At 50.7% G+C, this 22,911-nt stretch overlaps 1 protein-coding gene across 1 annotated transcript; it reads right to left on the bottom strand.

Moving 5' to 3' along the window:
- Positions 1-7,774: 7,774 nt before the first annotated feature.
- LOC136303894 (serine/threonine-protein kinase PAK 3-like) lies at positions 7,775-18,725 on the bottom strand. The gene is made up of 10 exons (XM_066207593.1): positions 18,647-18,725; positions 18,227-18,264; positions 17,660-17,782; positions 16,742-17,083; positions 13,670-13,782; positions 12,914-13,031; positions 11,971-12,070; positions 11,328-11,524; positions 9,227-9,364; positions 7,775-7,858 (listed from the first exon to the last, which is right to left on the bottom strand). The coding sequence occupies exons 1-10, from the start codon at positions 18,723-18,725 to the stop codon at positions 7,775-7,777; spliced, it is 1,332 nt and encodes a 443-aa protein (XP_066063690.1).
- Between the last annotated feature and the right edge of the window lie 4,186 nt (positions 18,726-22,911).

Here is a 22,911-nt window from a genome sequence, read left to right on the forward strand (position 1 = left end):
TGAGTTGATTTGGAAACAGAAAGGCCATTTGGATGCCGCTTGGGTGAAGCGCTGTCAACACGTTCAGCTCAAAAGGGGGTGTCTGTAGCCAGGGCTGTGCGGGCAGCATTTGCAAGGGAGCCTGCAGGGGTTGTGTTCCCTCCATGAGAGAGTGTGTGGCAGCAGAGTCTGTCATTTCCTCCCTTTGCTGGGTCAAGCGGGACAACTTTGAAAATGTGGACTGGGAGGCCTTCTTTGAAGGTGCTGTAAAAATGCTCTGGTTGTCTCCAGCGTTCTCAAAAAATCTGTTTCATTTTCCCTTGCCCACTGCAGGTCACCTGAGCCGAGTGTTCAGAGGTTCTGATCCTGAGGTGAGTAAGAAAGGAACATTTGATGTTCCTGGCGTTTAAGAATTGTGCAGCAAGCTGCCAGCTTGGCCTGTGGCAGTAGAGTGCAGAGGACCAGATGAGCAGGCTGCAAGAAAATCCATTTCCATGTCTGCAGCAGCAAGAGCAAAGGCGTCACTGGCTATTTCCTAATTTTCCATTTCCTCATTTTCCATTGCAGAGCTTTAAAAGAGCTAAAAGCCCAGTTTTGCAGGGAGAAAGTTGCCCCCACATAGTAGCCAAGGGGGGAAAATCTAATTCAGAGCAATTGGCAGCACAGTTGAATCAGCCTATTTGAATTTAGTCTGAGTGACTTAGAATCCCATTGCTCTTAAGGTTGATGATTTGTGCTTAGTACAGCCGGTTTGAGGGCTGAAGAGAAGGAAGCTTATAAATGAGCCTGTATCTCACCGTCCTCTCTGTCCACAGATCACAGAAGCAAGAGCAGACTCTCCTCTGGCTCCCTCGGCTCCTGCAGAAGAGGCCAACGAGGAGCCAAATGACCACAGGCCTCCAGCAGCGGTCACACCACAGCTGGAACTTTCCCAGACAGTAAGTGCCAGTTCTGGAGGGTGCTGTCTTTAGTGCAAGGCAGAGGTGCAAGTTTCTGCCCAGCCAGCTCTCGCTGCTGCTGGCTGAGGATGCTGAGTGCTGCAGTGCTGCCAGGACCTAGGGTCTCCCCCCAGTCAGTGACAGCTGGGCAATGGGCTTTGATCTGCCACGTTGAGTCACCAATGGGCTGGTGCTCTGCGTGAGCATCTGGTTCAGTGAAGCTCTATGTCTTGGCTTCTGCAGAGCTATAGCCCAAGGGCGCACAGGTTCCTTCTGGAAGTCAAGAGATTTTGTTTGTTTGTTTGTTTTCCTACTTGGGACACCTGTGTTTGGCTTTTGGAAGGTTTCTGTAGTTTTCTCGAGTCGTTCGTCACTTCTACAGAGTCTTTTGGGCACTCCAGCTGTGCCCAGTTTGGGGGCCCTGGGAAGCTGAACGTCATGGAGGGGCTGGAGTGTGTCCAGAGAAGGACAAGGGAGCTGGGGAAGGGTGTGGAGGACAAGCCCAGGGAGGAGGTGCTGAGGGAGCTTTAGCATGTTATTAGAGTCTCATTATTGACTTTGACCTTCCCCTCACTGTCTCCAAGTCCATAGTTACTGAACGACGTGGCATTTTCCCTTCTGTTTTTGTTCGTTTTTTTTGTTTGGTAACTGCAGAATCCCTGTTCTTCTATTTTTCCATCATGGCTCTTTAGGTCAAGTTTTGCTGCCCTTTTCCAGTGTTGGAAACGGTTCTGTTAGAAGTTAATTTGTAATGTTGCAGGTCTTGGAGATGCAGCATTTTTGCATGAGAATATGTAATTTGCGGCAGGGATGTTTGTGAAGATTGAACAGTTGTTTGGCTGAGGCAGCCAGTTGGGCTTGCTCATCACTTTCAGGTTAACTGGTGCCGTGCCTTTTGGCATCCCAGGGCATTTGTATGTGTTGGTTTTAGGAACTGAGCAGGAAATCAATGTCCTGGCATTCCAGCTTGTCTTCAGAGATCACAGGCACTGGGATGGGGCTGTTCTTAATTTCTGATTCCAGCCACTTCAGCACCATCAGCGTAGTCATTTCCAAGAGAAGAACTTGCCCGAGCACAGATGCACAAGGAGTGTGGTTCCCAGTGCAGTGCTCTGGTTCTCATCACATTCCATAATGCCCTGCACATTCTATCTGTCCGTCTATCCATCTCTCCACCTTTCCATCTATCTAACATCTACACAATTGCATCTTCCCGGCTCTGGTGCAAAGCAGTTGGAGCTGCAAAGCTCACCTAAAGGTATCCCTTTCAAAAGAAGAGGAGAGACATGTTCCGTGGACCGATTCTGAGCAGGCAGAGATGTTTCCTGCTGTAGACATGGGGTTTCTTTCCCCTCAGAGTCCTTTTCCTCCTCCAGCCTCTTCTTCCCTAAAGCGCTCAGTTAATTCTTGCAATTTCTGCCTGTGCGAGCGAGGTGGAATAATTCCATGTTTTAGGTGGTGTTTGGTGACTCTGGTCATACATGCATTCCGTGGGTCATTGTTTCCTTCATTGGCATCCTCAGGGGTGTGTAAGTTAATTTGCTGGTGGGGCCTAATGAGGGTCTCTGTCACTGCCGGTCAGAATTCTCAGTTGAGAAAAGGGGGAGAATAAAGACCTTGGTCCTCCTCCATAGACTGAGGTGGCTGTAGAGGCTCTGTGACGTCCATCAGAGGATCTTTGCACACATCCTTATCTCCTGAATGAGCAGGATTTCTGACAAGAGTGTAGATGTCAGAAAGGCAGGAATGGCGGCGCAGGCCTGAAGAGAACATGAACTCCAGAAGTGTCTCTCACAAGCAGTGAGCTGGCAGAGGAAGCCACCTGCAGAGCCAGGATGGAGCTGTGGGACAGGGCTGGGTGTCAGTCACGAGAGAAAGACAAAGAGGACACAGCAGAAGGGGAGGGATGCCCTCACCAGAGCCTTGAGAAATGCCACACTTTTCCTCTCATCTGCCTGAGAGGCTGTTGGAGCGTCAGCCCCGTATGGAGCCTGATTATCTTGCCAGTTTCACTTGGGAATCTGTGCCTCCCCATGGGCAGAGAATGAGCCAGGAGAACAGCAGCACAGTGCTTTGGGAATGTGTGAGCCCATCAGTCATGGAGTCTTGGCCCACAGATGTTGTATGGGAAGTTGAAAGCCATCTTCTCTTGCTTTCTGTGCAGCTCCTGCCAGACAACAGACATGAGCAGACTGCGCTCTCAGAGATGCCGTGCCAGACTCAGGGAGAGCTGTTGCCAGCCCAAGAGCAGGAAGAGCAGCTCAGGCAGCAGGTGGAAGAGCCACAGGAGAATGAAGAGGTAAGCCTGGCTCTGCAGATGACAGAGTGAAGGGCAGGAAGAGGGGCATAAAACAGAGCTCTTGGGACTGAGGAGACCAGGAGTCCCAGAGGCACAGAAAGCACTGAGCCTTGTCACGTGCAGAGATCAGCACTGGGAAAGGAGGCTGGCAGTGGAAGCAGAGGTGGGCAGGGACACAGAAAGAAGTGGCTGAATGAATGTGATTTTGAGGCTGAAAGAGGAAAAAGCTGAGCCTGATGGCAGCTCCCTGTCACTTGCTCTGCGTTTGTGTGTGCAGAATATCAAGGCAGGGCCACAAGCAGAGCTGTCTGAAGCTCAGAGTGACATCAAGGCAGTGAAGAGGAGGAACATAGAAGACATGGTGGAGATTCATCCTCAAGAGGAGATGAATCTCCATCAGCAGAGGGGACATCAACAACCTCAGGTGAGTGAGAGAGGTGAAGCTACTCCAATGAGGAAACATCCTCTCTCACTTTATTTTCAGAATGACAAGGAACAGCTGCAAGCAGGGCTGCAGGAAATGGAGGCTAGGATCAAGGCAAAAGAGAAGAGGATGGAGCAAGAAATGGAAACAATGAGAGACATACTCAATGCCCTCCGTCAAAGTCTTCAAAAGCAAGTGAGTGAAACAGCAATAACTGCCACAGTCACCAAGCTGGTGCTTTCTGCCCTTCTTGCCTTTCCACTGCAGAGCAGCAGGCAAGTGGGGTGATGCCTCTGAGGGCCATCCTGCTGTAGTGTCTGTGGCAGCCATTCTGAAGGACATTTCCTGGTATCTTGGATCTCAACTGCTGCCCTGGACAATGGAAGTAGTCCTTTGGCCTTTTGGCCAGCAGTCATCCAAACTGACTCCTGCTGGCCTCTTCTCGCTCTCCTCGTTTCTTGTGGTGTTCTAACAGTGGAACGTGGTGCCCAAGATGGAGGATGGAAACAAGCTGTCTGTAGCCCTTGTAAATCTCTTCTTTCCCTTTGCTCACAGCTGATGACTCTTGGCTAACAGGGACAAGCTGTAGCCTCTGACTGCTTTGTTCTCTTTGACTCGAGGTGGAAGTGTTGACATCTGGCCAGGCAGCCTGCAAAGGCCTCCTGCAAATGACTGAGAAGGAGGAGCCCCAGGATTGGTGTGAGCCACAGGAACTGCCTCCACCAGAAGTGCTGCCGGTTGAGAATGACCTGAACGTGGTGGAGGACAAGAGCACTCCGTGGGGGGAGGTAGAACATTTGAACCGGGAGCTGCAAGTGTGTCTGCAGCCCTTGGAGGGGGAAAAGAGGGAGGAAGTGGAATATGGTCCTTGGGAGGAAGTGGAATATGGTCCTTGTGGCAGTCGTCCTTCAGAAAATCCCTGAAAATGAAAGATGAATCTGGCCATGAACTCCAGTAAAACCAGTCTTTGGCTTTGGCCCATCCAGTCAAAGGGAAGTGGACGAGCAAAAAATCCATTTTAAGAGCCCTGCGTGTGGCAGGCTGACAGCATCTTCCTAAGGGCTTGCATTTGGGACGGCATCTCAGGGTCATCTCCGCCAGCCACGTTTCTGAACCAAACTCATTTCTTCTCCCAGATCTACACAGGCTCTTGCACCAAACCTGCTGCAGCAGGAGCATTGTGTCAAAGAGCCTTTGCTCCCCAAGCCGAGAAGGTGAGCCCGGGCAGTCGGTTCATCTGCAGCGCTGACACAGCTGCTGCTCAGCAACAGCAGATCGAGGAGGACTCCCTGGAGCTACTGAGTACGTCTTGTGTATTGCTTGTCTGAGGGACGGTGTCTTGTGTGCATGTGGCAGCGTAGCTGGACCAAGTGGTCCTCCTCAGTCTGATATCACAGGGACATTTAGGATTCCCCATAGGAACTTGTGTAGAAAATCAGTCTCTGCTGGCCATCTGTGCTTCAGAGCTGTCTGTCTGTCTGTCTGTCTGCTTGTTGTTGTTGTTGTTGCCCAGCTCACCACAAAGGGTTCAGAGCCCCAGCAATGGGGCTGCCTTTTTAGGTGTCTCCTGGAAGCTGGGATCTCTGCTTGAAAGTCAGCATCTTGAATTTTGTTTTCCTCAGGGACAGTTGTCAGCACGGGAAATTCCACGGAAAAATAAAGCAAAATCAAAATTATCAGCTGCAGGTGAGTCCAACCACAAAACCATGGGCCAGGTGTTTTCCTGGTGGAGTATCTATCAGGTCTGAAGTCAGGCCAGCTGCAAACGTGTTCAGACACTGAGGCTAGACTGTCCCATCTCTCAGTACCAGTCAGAATTTGTGAACCTGGCCAGAAGGCGTTATCAAAGACATCTCCACACTGCCAAGGTCTTGCCTGCAGTAGGCAACAGGACCTGGTAGATCTCCTGGTCTCTCAAGTGTGGGACAGCTGTGTGCTGATTTCCTCTGCATTTTTGTATATCTCTAATCAGCTGGCCACACTAACAGAGGGAGAAGAATCTTGCTTGCCTGAAAGAGGAAGCTTAGCCCCTATCATAGCTCTCTTTGCAAGAGTTTGCTGAAGGAAATATTCCACGGTCAGGATTAGAACTGCACAGTTTAGAAACTGAAACCCAAGAAGAAAGTAGAAACTCTTTTTCTGAGCTTTTTTTATTTGTACATGAGGCTGGACAGGTCCTGCTCATGTAGCCCACGGTATATTTAGATTTGCTTATATATTATATTGGAACCACTATTATCTACTATTAACAAATTATTGTAACTTTGAAGCTGCCTAAATTCAACTTGCTGCTACATTTAATATTGTTTGGGTTTTTTTATTCCTGATTGGAAAATTAGGCAGCACATTCATTTATAGCAGTTTGTATCCTAGGAAAGCAAGGATATCCTGATCCATGAGCTCCACCGTACTTTCTGTTCGATCTCTCATCTGTTCTCGCACAGTCTCCTTCAGATGTGACCGGAGAAGCTGTCACCGCCTCACGCTGGCCTCGGTTCCCCTGGCAGAACTGCTGTGCCTGGCGGACGCTGCAGAGCAGCCCGGCTCCCTCCCTCTGTAATAAAATGCTTTCACAGTTGTTTCTGAAGTTGCTGGTTATTACTTGTATCTGTTCCACAGCTTTCCAGGGGAGAATTTTTATAAAATGCTTTCAAAGGGGCTTCTGTAATTGTTTGTTGCTAGTTGTATCTGTTCTAAAGAGGCTTGATTGATTCAAAGGTTATAAGGTGCTGCGACACTGTAGGGGTGTCAAATGCTGTGTAAATGTCAATCAAAGGAAAGGGGGAAAAGATCTAGTTCATACAGGTTACATCACCCTGAGCCATGATCGGTGGGCGTGAAACACCGATCGCTCGACGCCCTTGGGAAATGATTGGTCAGGAGCGACTCTGGTTCAAGACCAAACAGAGCCCGAACAACAAACCAATTAGGAAGAGAATGCAAAAGGCACCAATCAGGAGGGACCAAAGAGGATAAAAGAGACTGTAAGACTGTAGGGGAGATCCTTCTTCAGAACTTTGGGGCTCTGAAGGAGCACCCAGTGGGATGTCACACTGTCTTTGGATTTCTGGCTTGCTGAGAGGAACCTGGGCTTATCCTGGGTTCCCTCTCCCAGTGGTTGCTTAAAGTTGAATAAGCGAGTGCCTTTTTTTATTACATCCAAGTCCCAGCCTCGTTTATAGCACACCTGTGCCCAGAGTGCGGCACACACTGCTCCCCTTTGCCAGGAGTTCCAGGGCAGCCGGCACAAGAGTGGGAATCCTCAGCCAGGCCTGCAGCCCTCGGCTGCCGTTTGCCTTTCTCTGCTCCTGTGCAGACTGCAGACGGCCGATGCCACCCGTCTGTGCTGTGCCCAGCTGGGCTACGCTTCCCCTCGGGAGCGGCCGGCTGCCAGCCGGGCTCTGAGAGCGGAGCATTCGCCTGCTCCCAGGCTACAAGGGCCTCCTTGCAGCCTGCCTCTGCCCAGGCTCAGGCTGCTCCGGGCTCTGCCAGGGGCCTCCGCCCTGGGCGAGACTGCGTCCGCTCTCACCTCACAGACGCTGACAGCTCTGCACCAGAGGAAACCTCTCAGAGCACTCTCACTGATCTTGCTGATTTCTCACTTGAGCAAGACTCTCCTGCAGCCAAAGAGATTGCACTTCGGGATACAAATCCAAATGGCACGAACCCAAACGCTCTTGAGTCACAGCTGAAGACCTGCATGTGCACAGGATCTTTTGGCTGCCCCACTCCTCCTTTGGTTTTGCCTGCCAATGCCACTGTCCTTTCTGCCTCAAATTGAAGTACCACAGGTGTGCAAAATACGGTCAGTGGGCCGTATTCCAAAGGCACTGTGGTCTGGAGAGGATGACTGAAGCGGAGCCTTCCCCACTTTCAAGGCACACCTAAGAAGCTGTCAATGTCACTCTGCACCTTCAACAGACAACGGAACACTCAGACAGAAAAGCTGCACTTATTGACAGGGTGAGAAAGAACGGAATCTTCCAGATGAGCTTACGTTTCAGCAATTTTATTTCCTCATAACCCTATTCTATATAGATAATATAGAATATCAAACCTATAATCCTACTCTACAAGCCTTCTCTAAGGTGGTTATTGAGATAACCAGTCATTACATGAATGTCACATTCATGTCTACTCCTTCTTCTTTATCTTCTTCACTGCCATGATCAGCGGTGTCAGGGTGAATGCTGAATTTCCTGATCTTACAAACGGATGCTGTCCACAGGAAAGAAAATAAAAAACACAAACCAAAAATCAATGAACCATGACTTTCCAAGCTTAGTGCTTCACAGGCTCAATCAGGGTCCCTCTGGTTTCTAGAAAGAGCCAGAAACACGACCAGTGGGACAATCTGCACCTACAGCTTCGTATGAGGACCTTGGCATCATAGGCAAACCTGGCCCAGAATCCCACTCATCTGTTTATTCTGGTGTCTTCATCTTGATGGGACTTTTGCCCTGCCGCTGCTCTAGAAATTTCCCTGGGGTTTCCTCTTTCCAGGATACCTCTATGACTCACATAGGTCCCTCTCTTTGAAAGACAGGCACTGTGCTGATTTCCACAGGGACACGGAACAGTGCCTACCTTTCCATGCCCTGCCCCTCCTGTGCTGGCTGGCACCTTCCTTCCCAGCAGGGACAGCCGAGCGGCACTGGATCCTGCACTTCCCTCTCTGCCACACAAGCTGGCAGTAAACCCTGGGGCAGTTGCCATCGGCTTGACTGTGCCAGGCAGCAGATGGGGCTGGGACCAGTCACCCTCAGCTGTCCCTGTCTGCGTGGCAGAAACATCCAAGAGTGGAGGGGGGGTACAAACCAGAACCCCTCAGAGGCTCCCAGTGAGCCCTCCACAGCCCCTTCTGCCCACGGCCAAATGCCTGACTGCTTGGCTGGGACTGGTTTCCTATGCTTCCTCCACCACTATTTCATGCCTCTGTTCTCCACATTGCTCTGCTTCAACTCTTTTGCCATTAGATAGAACTGAGCACCCCACCAAATTACAAAACAGGGCAACAGAAACAGTCAGAGGACAGAGCACCTGTCCTCTGAAGACAGGCTGAGAGACCTGGACTTATACAGCCTGAAGAAAGAAGAATGGACCCCAGGGAGACATTATTGCCACCTTCTAAAACTTCAAAGTGGCTTCTGAGGGAAAATAGAAGACTTTTTTACATAGGTCCACTTCCAATAGCAAGTGGGCTAATACTTTTAAACAAAATGGGGATGGAGTCAGAGCAGGTCTAACAACAAACCTGTTTACTCAAAGCATGGTGCAGCACTGGCACAGGTTGCCCTGAGAGCTGGTAGGTGCATTGTCCCTGGAACCATTCAAGGTCAGATGGGACAGGCCTCTGAGCAACCCGATCTCTTCAAAGATGTCCCTGCTCATTGCAGGCCACTTGGACCAGATGAACTTTACAGGTCCCTGCCAGCCCAGGCCACTCTAGGATTCCTCAGCGTTCTCATTTGAAAGCACCAAGTGTGGAAGTGAGGAGGAGGGGAGCTCATCTGATGCCTTGCACTTCAGTGCAGGAGGAGCCCGTCCCTGGGACACTGTTTCCCCTGCGGCCCCTTGGCATTTTACCTGCAGCAGCTCCTTGGCAGACCAGCGCCGTGCCTCGTCTGTCTGCAGGCAGCAGCTCAGGAAGTGACGTGTGCGCGGCAAGAACAGGTTGGGCTGCCACAGCCTTGGTCTCCCTCCAGTGGCTATCAGCAGTTGAGGCTGGAGAAAATGGAAACACCCGGCTCCACCTGCTTCTTTCCCTGGAACTGCAACTGCCCTCCCAGATCCCATTGTTTAAGCTCCACTCTGCAGCGACAGTTTGTGCCCTGGCCGAGAGGCAGAGCTGACTTTCCTGTACCAACAAAAACCCCAATGCCCATGCAGCCACAGATTTCCAACATCCAGCAGATCTTGCTTTGGCAGCTATTTCATTGACTGACGTAGTTAGTGGGAACTCCATCAGCAAAAGCATGTTTCCTTCTCTGAGGATTCACAGCAGCCTGACAGGCTTTTTAGAAGAGGCACTTTGCTAGTCTAACTAACCCTACTATTTCCAAGGATTATTACATGAAAGGCACCTCTGCACTGCTTGTTGGTCCCTTCCGCACAGCTGCCATAAAACAAAACTCATCAGGCCTTTTGTCCTGTTCCAGAAAACAATGGGAATTGGAAGAAATGAAAGGAAATCCACCAGGCGTTCCTCGGGGAAGGAAACAAACATTTGGAATCTCCTATTCAACACAGACACAAAAAGATGCCTGCACCAATCTTTTGCCATGAAAATGCCTCTTTGGGCACAGAGGAGACACCTACAGCTCTGTCTGTCCGCAGTCTGCAAGTTTCAGCTTCTTTATGTGGCAAAAGGAAACCTTCTCATGGTCAAATCAGAGGAAGGAGAAGTGCCATCCCTATGATAAGCCAATGCTCATTTGGATACTCGAGTCAATGCACTCATGGTGTGCCCAGCGCAGAAAGTGCCGGGCAGAGAACGGCAAGTTTCGGCAGGCTCTGCGCATGACACCAGGAGGCTTCTGAGCTGGTCTCTGTAAAAATGCCCATCACAATACCAACAGCTCTGTGCTGCTGGCACTGAAATAGATGGTGACCAAAGAGACTTTGTTATTATCTTCTTCAATCCAGAGAAAAATTTCCAAACCTAAACCAGCAAACAAACTCCCCTTGAGTGCAAATACTTATGGCAGCTTGCTTTCCTTTTCTCACACCGTCAGAGGTGAGATCAAAGGGGCTTTGATCGTGTCCCTCTGCAGCTGAGCTCAGCCACTGGGCATGGTGGGGAGCTGCAGTGCTCCCTGTCATTACAACTGTGCAACCCAGGGCTGTCCCTGCTCCCACGGTAAAGGAACAGCAGCGGCGTCAACCGCACCCCTTGGATCCCAGCCACGGGCACCTGACTGCAAGCCCATCAACTTTTTAAAGTACCCAGAAACAGCTCAGGGTCCGGCATACAATTCTAACTGCAGTTGGGGAGCAACACATCCTGAATTTAGAGAGGCCACCCAGACAGATGTCTTGAAAAGCTGAAAATCTGGATAACTCACAGGATTTGGGAAAGATGCTACAGCATGGAGAAAAATTGTTGTGCTGTGGTCAAAAAAGGAAAAAGGAAGCACGACTGCTTTGGGATTTACTTGGTGATTGTTTCTTTTCTCTTTTGATCTTTCTTTTGGCTTTTCTTTTTCTCTATTCTTTTGGCTTTTCTTTTTTTTTTTCTTTCCCTTTTTCACTTGCTTTTGCTATTTTTCCTTTTTCTTTTTCTCTGGGGTTTTCCTTGGCTTTTTCCTCTTTTCTTACTTTGTCTATAAAATTGAAACTGCGAAGATTAAACCTCCCTTTCCAAGGGTACTAAGAACATATCTAACCATTCCACAGTAAAATTCCTTTCCTTCAGAGACAGAGCTCCAACATGGTTCAAAAAGCAAGTGTCAGGCATGGCTGGAGGGCAAAATGGCAGGTTTCTGAACTGCTTGACCTTCCACTTCCCTTCTGATGCAACCAAAGCTACAGCAGATGCTGATGTGCTGCAGGGGACACTTTTAGGAGGCCACCTTCTAAAAAGAGCTGCAAGTGGTGCCAGCAGATGGCAATGGGATTTTGTCCAATGGCACACACAACATGGGACAGCTGAGAAAGACAGCGGGATCGGTGAGCATTTGCACCTTACCGAGACAGGAGTTTCATTCCAGGAAGGAACTTCTCCTTCCACCATGTGAATGCCCACGATTCCAAGCGACCAAATGTCTGCTTTGGGGCCATACGGTTGGTCTTTCATAACTTCAGGAGCCATCCACCCAGGTGTCCTGGCCACTGAGCTCTGCCTACTTTGCTCAGGGAGGAGCTGAGCAAAGAGGCCAAAATCAGCTGTGGAGAAAACAACACACAATGAAAACCACCTCAAATTAGGAACCCAAAGAAAAGAATTCCCCGCTCTCAGTCTAAGAATGTGCTCTTGAATCTCCTGGAGCACTGTCCACACTTCCTTTCCTCGGGGCTTAAGCCCAGGAAGTGTGGTATTGGCCACCTGCAAAAAAATGCCAGCTTTCTAAACACTGCTCACAGCAGTGTCCTTTATTCCCCTGAAGCTTTAGATTGTAGCTCTCTCCCTCTGGAAGGGACACAGACCCACGCCACTCTTGACTGCTTGTGGTTCCTTGTCACACCTCTGTGCATGTTGCAATTTTGCCTTCAGCTTGCAACAGGAGCCCCTGCACTCCCACCAGCACCATTTTTGGGGAGCTGGCAGTCACTCAAAGCAGCCCCACGCTCTGCGTGCTTGGAACGCCGCACCTGACTAAGAATACACTGACCCAGCTTGACAGAGCCGTCGCTTCCCAGAAGGATGTTGTGGCTCTTCACATCTCGGTGGATCACGTGCTTCGAGTGAAGAAAATACAATCCTTGCAGGCACTGAGAGAGAAAACAGAAACAGGAGGGCGAAACTTAGGGAAGTGATTTCATCACACAAGAAAGGAAACAGCCTAAAAATTCCCTCTCCAGGGGAATGGGGCGGCATGGCAGAACACAGTGCCAGCGAGAGGAAGAGCTTGCTGCTCCAAGACTAGCAGAGCAGCACCTTTCTAAGGAGAGGCATGCCAGCCTTTGGAAGAGCAGCAGCAACTGCCTTTGTAGACTGCCTTCTGCAAAGCAGCCAGAATGACTGCTGCTGCAGTGCATGTGCTCTCTTCATGCAGAGGTCAAACGAGGGTTGCCAAGAAAGAAAATGTCCCTCCCTTTGCTGTCAAGTTGGATCACTTTTGGCTGGGAGGCTGCATGACAAAGGTTTTATTGCTGGCCTCAGCACAGACTTGGAAGTATCACAGCAGTTCCCTTCCATGAGCAGAGAGCATTTTGGCTGCACTGCTGTCCTTTTCAGCTTAGGACTGTGAGAAATGAATCTCTCTCTTTTGTTTGCACTTTGTTTCAAATCCTGCTGCCACCACCTTGGCTTTTACAGGCAAGGAATGCAGTGCAGACAGGCTTGAGGTAAACATTTAAAGAGGCAAGGCGGAGAAGGGCAGATACAAATACAAGAAACAGAGCGAGAATACAACAGCAGGAGATAAGAGTACAGGATCAGAGTCCAGTGAGTGCAGAGGCCCTGGCAGGCAGTTGTCTTGAGATGCTCTTGCCTGCCCATAGCACACCAGCAATACTGAAACAAAGGCTGGCACATGGAATCACTCCAGTTCTGAGCCCAGTTTCCCAGACCACCCTGCCCAAGGCCTGAGAAGTACAGATGGGATCCCTGACCTCACGACTGATTGCTGCCATCTCGTCTTCAGAAAGGCAGACCTTGCTGATGATTTCACTCAGCGTGCCTCCATCCACGTACTCCATAACCAGCCAGAATTGCTCATTGACAAGGTAGCTGAAAGAAGGAAACAAGGGCATAGACATAAACATGCATGGCTACCTTGGTCTCGTGCTTGATTCTTGTTTCCAGGTCCCTCTGTGACAAGGAGAGAATAAAAGGAATGACATTGCCTCTAGGTTGTGCAGTGTTTGCAGTCTGTCTCAAGGAGAAAGGCAGAGCTGTGAAAAAGGAGATGCCAGCAAGTGAAAAATGCAGTTTAGGAACAGGCCAAATAAAAGACCAGTCAAGCTGCATGTTTCTGGGAAAAAAGCCCCTAGTCTTCCTACCATGCAAAGCCATGGAAAAGAGGAGACACAATCCAAGGCAAATCCTTGTTTCGTTTATCCGCACCTAAGAAGATACTTGAAAAAAAATCAAGCCCCAAAACAACATGGCAGCACTGAACTTGCAGGCTGTTGATTTACTTAGATACGATTGATCCAGGTCTTTGAACACTTTTCAAACTACACATGCCAGGCACGACTCATGCAGGCAAGATGCACTCTCTTCCCATCCATGGCAGATGAACAGAGCAATAAGAATCAACCAATAATTAACAGCTCTATTTTCTGCCAGTGACCAAAGTGGGTTTTTACTTTGCGTCTCTGCAAGAGGTAACCAAACATTCATGGGACAGAAGCACAACAACTCACCTGTCTAAAATGTTGACCAGGTTGGGATTCCCATTCATCTTCATGACCAGTAATTCAGAGAAGGTTAATTCCTTCTTCCGCAGTCCTTGGAGATTGATTTTCTTTATGGCCACCTAAAATGACATTGAAAATCAGTCACTTTCCAAGCTGGTGGCAGGAGACCACAACGCTCATGCAGCGCATGGTTTTGGAATGGCACAGCTAAGCTGTGCCAAAGTGCCTTGGGATTAGACCAAGGAGTAATTAGCAACTGACATTCCAACAGCCCATTTCTCTGCTCCTTTGGGGGCCAGTCACAGGACACGTGGTCACTGATATTTTGTCTTGTCCACTTGGTAACAAGGGTGTCTCAGCTATCACCCACAGACCTCTGAGCACACTCTTTGCTGCTCTTTCTGGGATTCAGAAGTAATCCGCCCCTTACTACTCTGTGGCTACCTCTTGGGCTATGGGCAGGGCTTAGGGCTTTTAGGGATGCCTTGCAGCTCTCTCCCTAAGGGCACTTCCTAAGTGCAGCACTGCAGGTGGCTAAGGGAACTACCAGTGACATTCAGATGTATTTGCTGACAGTCAGAAATGAGAACTCAGGACTCAAGCTGTAGCCCCAAAGAGCAGGGAGATGCTCGAGGAGGCACCACCTTTGTTTCAGCAATTCAGCAAGTGAGCGAGTCCTTCAGTGAAAGGAGCCACTACCCTCCTTGCCTTCCTTCTGGCAGCTGAGAAGGACAAAGACTGTCCCAAATGCAACTGGCAGGCTGTCACAAGTCTGTGCTTCTTGTGTCTTTTCAACACAGCTCTAGCCAAAGCTGCAGCCACAGCTGACACCAGAGAGAAAAGCCCCCGAGAGCAGCAGAGTCTGTGGGGGCTGTTGACATTTACCTCTCCTCCTGTGGCAGTGTCGAGCGCTCTACAAACCTCTCCAAAAGTCCTAGAAACAAAAGAGCAGCAAAGAAAGGAGAAACCATTTAGACCTTGGAGTGAAAGCCAGCCCAGACTGGAGATCTCTGCTGGAAATGCCTAGAACCTGCAGGATGCAGAAGGGCTCTGTCAGAAGGCAGATGATGCATTTTGCTCTCAAGTGCATGGCCACTGGGCCTGACGCATTGGGGTTTACTGTCTCAGCTCAGAAAGAGAGTTTCTTCTTTCTTCTCGGGTTTCAGTTTCTAAACTGTGCAGTTCTAATCCTGACCATGGAATATTTCCTACAGCAAACTCTTGCAAAGAGAGCTATGATAGGGGCTAGGCTTCCTCTTTCAGGCAAGCAAGATTCTTCTCCCTCTGTTAATGTGGCCAGCTGATTAGAGATATACAAAAATGCAAAGGAAATTAGCACACAGCTGTCCCACACTTGAGAGACCAGGAGATCTACCAGGTCCTGTTGCCTACTGCAGGCAAGACCTTGGCAGTGTGGAGATGTCTTTGATAACGCCTTCTGGCCAGGTTCACAAATTCTGACTGGTACTGAGAGATGGGACAGTCTAGCCTCAGTGTCTGAACACGTTTGCAGCTGGCCTGACTTCAGACCTGATAGATACTCCACCAGGAAAACACCTGGCCCATGGTTTTGTGGTTGGACTCACCCGCTGCCGATATTTTCGACTTTGATGTATTTTGTCATGGGATTTTCCGTGCTGACAACTGTCCCTGAGGAAAACAAAATTCAAGATGCTGACTTTCAAGCAGAGATCCCAGCTTCCAGGAGACACCTAAAAAGGCAGCCCCGTTGCGTGGGGCTCTGAACCCTTTGTGGTCCGCTGGCTAACAGCAACAACAACAAGCAGACAGACAGACAGACAGACAGCTCTGAAGCACAGATGGCCAGCAGAGACTGATTTTCTACACAAGTTCCTATGGAGAATCCTAACTGTCCCTGTGATATCAGACTGAGGAGGACCACTTGGTCCAGCTACGCTGCCACATGCACACAAGACACCGTCCCTCAGACAAGAAATACACAAGACGTACTCAGTAGCTCCAGGGAGTCCTCCTCGATCAGCTGTTGCTGAGCAGCAGCTGTGTCAGCGCTGCAGATGAACCGACTGCCCGGGCTCACCTTCTCGGCTTGGGGAGCAAAGGCTCTTTGACACAATGCTCCTGCTGCAGCAGGTTTAGTGCAAGAGCCTGTGTAGATCTGGGAGAAGAAATGAGTTTGGTTCAGAAACATGGCTGGCGGAGATGACCCTGAGATGCCGTCCCAAATGCAAGCCCTTAGGAAGATGCTGTCAGCCTGCCACACGCAGGGCTCTTAAAATGGATTTTTTGCACGTCCACTTCTCTTTGACTGGATGGGCCAAAGCCAAAGGCTGGTTTTACTGGAGTTCATGGCCAGATTCATCTTCCATTTCCAGGGATTTTCTGAAGGACGACTGCCACATGGACCATATTCCACTTCTTCCCAAGGACCATATTGCACTTCCTCCCTCTTTTCCCCCTCCAAGGGCTGCAGACACACTTGCAGCTCCCGGTTCAAATGTTCTACCTCCCCCCACGGAGTGCTCTTGTCCTCCACCACGTTCAGGTCATTCTCAACCGGCAGCACTTCTGGTGGAGGCAGTTCCTGTGGCTCACACCAATCCTGGGGCTCCTCCTTCTCAGCCATTTGCAGGAGGCCTTTGCAGGCTGCCTGGCCAGATGTCAACACTTCCACCTCGAGTCAAAGAGAACAAAGCAGTCAGAGGCTACAGCTTGTCCCTGTTAGCCAAGAGTCATCAGCTGTGAGCAAAGGGAAAGAAGAGATTTACAAGGGCTACAGACAGCTTGTTTCCATCCTCCATCTTGGGATCCACGTTCCACTGTTAAAACACCACAAGAAACGAGGAGAGCGAGAAGAGGCCAGCAGGAGTCAGTTTGGATGACTGCTGGCCAAAAGGCCAAAGGACTACTTCCATTGTCCAGGGCAGCAGTCGAGATTCAAGATACCAGGAAATGTCCTTTAGAATGGCTGCCACAGACACTACAGCAGGATGGCCCTCAGAGGCATCACCCCACTTGCCTGCTGCTCTGCAGTGGAAAGGCAAGAAGGGCAGAAAGCACCAGCTTGGTGACTGTGGCAGTTATTGCTGTTTCACTCACTTGCTTTTGAAGATTTTGACGGAGGGCATTGAGTATGTCTCTCATTGTTTTCATTTCTTGCTCCATCCTCTTCTCTTTTGCCTTGACCCTAGCCTCCATTTCCTGCAGCCCTGCTTGCAGCTGTTCCTTGTCATTCTGAAAATAAAGTGAGAGAGGATGTTTCCTCATTGGAGTAGCTTCACCTCTCTCACTCACCTGAGGTTGTTGATGTCCCCTCTGCTGATGGAGATGCATCTCCTCTTGAGGATGAATCTCCATCATGTCTTCTGTGTTCCTCCTCTTCACTGCCTTGATGTCACTCTGAGCTTCAGGCAGCTCTGCTTGTGGCTCTGCCTTGATATTCTGCACACACAAACGCAGAGCAAGTGACAGGGAGCTGCCATCAGGCTCAGCTTTTTCCTCTTTCAGCCTCAAAATCACATTCGCTCAGCCACTTCTTTCTGTGTCCCTGCCCACCTCTGCTTCCACTGCCAACCTCCTTTCCCAGTGCCGATCTCTGCACGTGACAAGGCTGGGCACAACTGGAGCGCCCAAAAGACTCTGTAGAAGTGATGAACGACTCGAGAAAACTACAGAAACTTTCCAGAAGCCAAACACAGGTGTCCCAAGTAGGAAAACAAACAAACAAAATCTCTTGACTTCCAGAAGGAGCCCGTGCGCCCTTGGGCTATAGCTCTGCAGAAGCCAAGACATAGAGCTTCGCTGAGCCAGATGCTCACGCGGAGCACCAACCCTTTGGTGACTCAACGTGGCAGATCAAAGCCCATTGCCCAGCTGTCACTGACTGGGGGGAGACCCTAGGTCCTGGCAGCACTGCAGCACTCAGCACCCTCAGCCAGCAGCAGCGAGAGCTGGCTGGGCAGAAACTTGCACCTCTGCCTTGCACTAAAGACAGCACCCTCCAGAAGTGGCACTTACTGTCTGGGAAAGTTCCAGCTGTGGTGTGACCGCTGCTGGAGGCCTGTGGTCATTTGGCTCCTCGTTGGCCTCTTCTGCAGGAGCCGAGGGAGCCAGAGGAGAGTCTGCTCTTGCTTCTGTGATCTGTGGACAGAGAGGACGGTGAGATACAGGCTCATTTATAAGCTTCCTTCTCTTCAGCCCTCAAACCGGCTGTACTAAGCACAAATCATCGACCTTAAGAGCAATGGGATTCTAAGTCACTCAGACTAAATTCAAATAGGCTGATTCAACTGTGCTGCCAATTGCTCTGAATTAGATTTTCCCCCCTTGGCTACTATGTGGGGGCAACTTTCTCCCTGCAAAACTGGGCTTTTAGCTCTTTTAAAGCTCTGCAATGGAAAATGAGGAAATGGAAAATTAGGAAATAGCCAGTGACGCCTTTGCTCTTGCTGCTGCAGACATGGAAATGGATTTTCTTGCAGCCTGCTCATCTGGTCCTCTGCACTCTACTGCCACAGGCCAAGCTGACAGCTTGCTGCACAATTCTTAAACGCCAGGAACATCAAATGTTCCTTTCTTACTCACCTCAGGATCAGAACCTCTGAACACTCGGCTCAGGTGACCTGCAGTGGGCAAGGGAAAATAAACCAGATTTTTTGAGAACGCTGGAGACAACCAGAGCATTTTTACAGCACCTTCCAAGAAGGCCTCCCAGTCCACATTTTCAAAGTTGTCCCGCTTGACCCAGCAAAGGGAGGAAATGACAGACTCTGCTGCCACACACTCTCTCATGGAGGGAACACAACCCCTGCAGGCTCCCTTGCAAATGCTGCCCGCACAGCCCTGGCTACAGACACCCCCTTTTGAGCTGAACGTGTTGACAGCGCTTCACCCAAGCGGCATCCAAATGGCCTTTCTGTTTCCAAATCAACTCAGTCACTAAGAAAGAGCAGGAAGACATACAAAAGCCAGGTTAGGTGACACCCAGGGGAAACCTCTACTTACGTGCCAGCTGTGTCAGGAAATAGCAGGAATATCCGACTCCATAAACAGAGAAAACTACAGCTGCAAGCTGCCCAATCATTGTGGCAGCTGCTGTGCAAGTTTGCAAACTCTAACACTAAAGAACAGCAAGGCTACTCTCCGTGTTCAGCTGCCCACTGACAAAAGACTCAAGCGCAGGACAAAAGCTCCTGTGCTGAGCAAGCTCAAGAGCTGCTCTGACACCCCTGAGGCCTTCCGTGCACCAAGACAACCTCGGATGTCACCACGACCACGTGGCAACCGTGCCCTGACATCACAAAGCAAATGCTCTGTGATGGTCTGTGAATTGATACAGACCGAGAGACTGATGTCTGTGTAGGCCTAGGCTGCATTTTCACCTCTTTCCCTCCTCGGCTGCCTGTTTCAGCTCTTGTTTTTCCCCCTGTGCCCCCTGTGCCCCCTGTTGCTGTGCCCAGCCCCAGCTGGCGGCCGGGCCGGGCGGAGCAGCAGTTCCAGCCCCGGGTGTCCCTGGAGCGTTGGGAGCTGCCGGTGGCCCCCGGCGCTGTCCCCTGAGGAGCTGCTGAAGGACGGGGAGACACAGGGGGCTGAGGGGGCAGCTCTGCCAGGCCGTGGAACCAATTCCAGAGGCTCCACTTTGGCCACGGCTGCCCTGCCGACCTTGAGGACAGGCAGGGACTGACAGGAGGCAGCGGGGAGAAGCTGAAGGCCACCAGCTCCAGCAGTGAGCAGGGAGCTGCTGCTGCTAGCCCCGAGCCCGGGTGAGGCCGCAGGGCCGGTCAGGCGGGCTGGACTGAGGGTGCCGCGGGGCTTTGGCCCTGGGCCGTGCAGCTGCCCCGGCCGCCACAGCGGCTGTCCTTGGGCAAGGCAGCTCTGCCCGCAGGGCCCGGGAGCTGTGCCCCTCTGAGGATCGTTTCCTGAGGCAAACTCCAACTCTAACCCCGAGCAGGAAGCAGAACCCCTCACAGTGCCTTTGCAGTAGCTTGGAAGGGGAAGGGCCAAGGGAGGAGTTTTGGGGGCAGGAGCCAATACCAAAGCAATAGGGGCAGGGTTCAATGTGGAGTGACAAGGTTTGAGCCAACCAGGCGGAACATCACAACACTGGAGGACTTTGTCCCTGCAATTCTCCAGCCATGCCCAGCACATGCCCCACTTGCGCCCTGGCTGGGCAAGGCAGGCACAGATTTGGGATGGCAGCAGAGCCACACGTTGGCTGAGGACTCGCTGCAAAGGCTGCTGAGAAAACTCGGGGACTCCAGAGTGTAGAACTCCAACCAGAAGCCAGCTGGGCAGGAGAAATCCTTCACCAGGAAAGAAAAGAGAGAAAATGTGGCAAAACCGGTGTGAGGATAACTATGAGAGTCACAAAATGCTCTAAAATCACCATTGCCTAGGCATGTCTTCAGCAAAAATAATTTGTTAAAAACTGAACAGCTTCCATGAAAGATAGATTGCACATTCTCCTTCACTTTCCTTGCTGTGCTAAGTGAAGATGTCCTTATCACTGGGAATTTTTGCCCTTCAGCACCTCCTACACATTCAAAGGTTCTGTACTACCACTTGGCACCATAAATTGAAACCCCTAAAGGGGACTTTAAAATCTCAAGACAGGAGTTCTGGCCTGGCTGAGGTGGGATGTTGGCCAAGTGCTGCCTGCAGGTGTGTTCGATGGAAAAACCCAGCAGCCATATCGGAACATCAGAACCTGAGCAGAAACAATGGGCAAGTCACGGTGAAGTGACTGCGCCTGCTGACTTGTACTGGTTGACACCGTACCTGCTGACGAAAGACGTGTTCTGAGTTCTCTAAATGAACACACTGCAGTGATTTCCCCCAACCGTTTGGCCAACTGCCTGTCACTTCAGAGAGGACTAAAAAAACCCTGGAGACCGCCGCTCACTTTGGAGATCTCAGAACTGGAGAAGATCACGTCTATAGGCATCTTCAAAAGCTTTGAGGACTCGACTCTCCATGTTGGTAGCTATAATCCCCTTCCCCTCTTTTCTGTCTTTCTTACTATTCTCTTTTCTCTCCCCACTATCGCGTTTGTTTGCACTCAATAAAGATGCATTTGTGATTGAGTAAACTGAGTTTGTCCTCCGCAGTGTCCTTTGCGCTCTGAGATCCCTAAAACGAACCATCACGAACCCCGCTTGTGTAAGCGGATTGTGACAAGGTGTAAGCAGGAGCATCTCTGTCCAGCTTCCAGCCCCAAAGCTGTCTCGGAGAGCTGTGAATTCAAAGGCCTTCCAGCACACGTCTCACGTCTTACCTGTCTGCTGTGTTTCAACTCTTGGCAATATGCATTTGCCTCTTGCTTGCTGGAGGCTGCTGCGGCCCAGAGGGCCAGCACCGAGCTGGGCTGTGTGGGCCAGGCAGCAGGGAGAGTCTTGGCTGCTCTTGGTGTGTGAGCGGCCTCAGAAAAGGCTTGGAAGCTTTGCCTCCCAAGGCGCCCTGCTCCCTGCCTCTTCCTCTGCATCTTGGAGAGAACAAGGCAGGCATTTCTAGCAGCTGGGCATTAGCAGGCCTTCAAATGGGGGCGTCTTGTGGAGCAGGCCCAGCTGAGACACCCTGAGAGGAGCCCAGCGCTCCTTGCCCCTCTGCGCTGACACGTGAGCCTTGTCTGCTTTCGGGATGACCCTGGCTGTGTCAGGGGCTGCTACGTGGACACGAGACAGCCGGTCCTGTCCTGCTGGGTCCCAGCAGTGCCTGGCAGCGGTCCTGCCTCCCCGTCAGGATGCCGGCCAAGAGAGGTCCTGGAAGCTGAGGGAGCTGATCTGAAGCTTGCGCGGGTGCCTACAGCTCAAGGCCAAGGGCCTTCCCTCAGGATAGAGCAGTCCTGAGAGGTCTCTAGAATTCAATGAAATCAGCAGGCAAATGCATTGTCCACCAAGAGCTCTTTTATTGGCTGGAGGTTAGGGCTCTGCACCGTAGCACAAGGCTTCTTCGCCACGTCCAAATTTCAGTGGGTTTCTGTAGGAATTCTATCAAAAATCCCTTCCGTCTTTAGACTGCTGAGGTGATTCCATAGGCAGGGGCTTAGAAGGAAACACTTTGCGTTAGAATCCTAGACTTGAACCTAGTGTCTACTTGCTGGCCAGGAGGAGTCTCAGCGCACCAAAGCAGCTCATCTTCCTCATGCCTTCCCTGCACAGGGCTGATTCTGTAGCCGCCCTTAGGTCTTCCCGAAGGCTATGTCTCAAGCTTTTTGTCAAGTCACTCTCATGTCAAGTTAGGCTTCCAGGTTTTTCTGATGTTCACTGGTGCTAAGGACTTCTGGATATCTGTGCTAAGTCCTCTTCACTTCTGTCAATTGCTTGTGCTTCCTTCCATCGAACAAAGGCCTTGTTTCATTCCTCAATGTGCCTGATCCTGGCCCAAGTCTTTTGGCACTGCTTGCTTTCCTGTGGCATGTTCTACCTGCCCCCGAGAGTAAAGAGGGAGCTGGAGAAGGAACTTGCCGGGCTGCTCTCCATCCTTTAGCAGCAGTCCTGCTGAAGCGGCCAAGTCGGAGCTGAGCGCACATGGACCAGCCGTGCACGGGAAGGGTGGGTGGGAAGGATGATCCAGGAACCGTAGGCCTGGCAGCCTGAGCTTGCTAGCGGGGAAGGCCTTGGAGCACATCCTCCTGAGGGCCATGCCACGGCACGTGCAGGGAACCAGGGAATGGCAAAGCTCTGCGCAGGCGTGGGGACAGCTGCGGGTCTTGGCAGGGTGTTGAGCTGGGGTTGCTGTTGCTGGGCGTGTTGGGGAAGGAGTTGTCTGGAAGGTGAGAGGTCTAGGCTGGAACTGGGGTCACTTTGAAGGCAGCACCTGTGCTATGGCACAGCTTTGGTGATGGAGGACTGAAGGAATAGCTGGGACTTTTCCTCTTAGTCATCCTGCTTCTCCTGCAGAGAAGAAGAGGGGAGAGCTCTACTTTCTTGGCCACTTCCATATCTGGAGCAGGGGGAGGATTAGCCCTTTTGCAATCTACTCATTTGTTTGGGCTTCTTTTGTAACACTGAGTGGACTTTCATTCCTGGAGAGCTTTGATTCCTTAAGAGAATTAGGCTCTTCCCATGCCTTCCTAGAAAAATGTTTGAAACCAAAGTAAGGCCTTTGTTTTGCCTCTGTGTGGTCTTCTGCTTTGCAAAGCGACATGTAGTGGATGACCATAAGGCAAATGTGTTGCTGCTGTAATAGATACAAAGTATTAAATTCCTGGATTTTAATCGTGTGTCTTAAAACTTTGCAGTGGAAGGTAAAATCCCCTGAATTGCTGGAAA

Source organism: Chamaea fasciata, unplaced genomic scaffold (genome assembly GCF_029207755.1).
Source record: "Chamaea fasciata isolate MVZ Bird 193981 ecotype frontalis unplaced genomic scaffold, bChaFas1.0.hap1 SCAF_42, whole genome shotgun sequence".
NCBI classification, from domain to species: domain Eukaryota; kingdom Metazoa; phylum Chordata; class Aves; order Passeriformes; family Sylviidae; genus Chamaea; species Chamaea fasciata.

Coding starts and splice junctions, on each gene's coding strand:
- LOC136303894 (XM_066207593.1), bottom strand. CDS start 18,725: ATGATTGGGCAGCTTGCAGCTGTAGTTTTCTCTGTTTATGGAGTCGGA. Junction 11,525..11,970: donor CGACGGCTCTGTCAAGCTGG/GTCAGTGTATTC, acceptor TTTTCTCCACAG/CTGATTTTGGCCTCTTTGCT. Junction 7,859..9,226: donor CTGCCAAGGAGCTGCTGCAG/GTAAAATGCCAA, acceptor TCCTGTGGACAG/CATCCGTTTGTAAGATCAGG.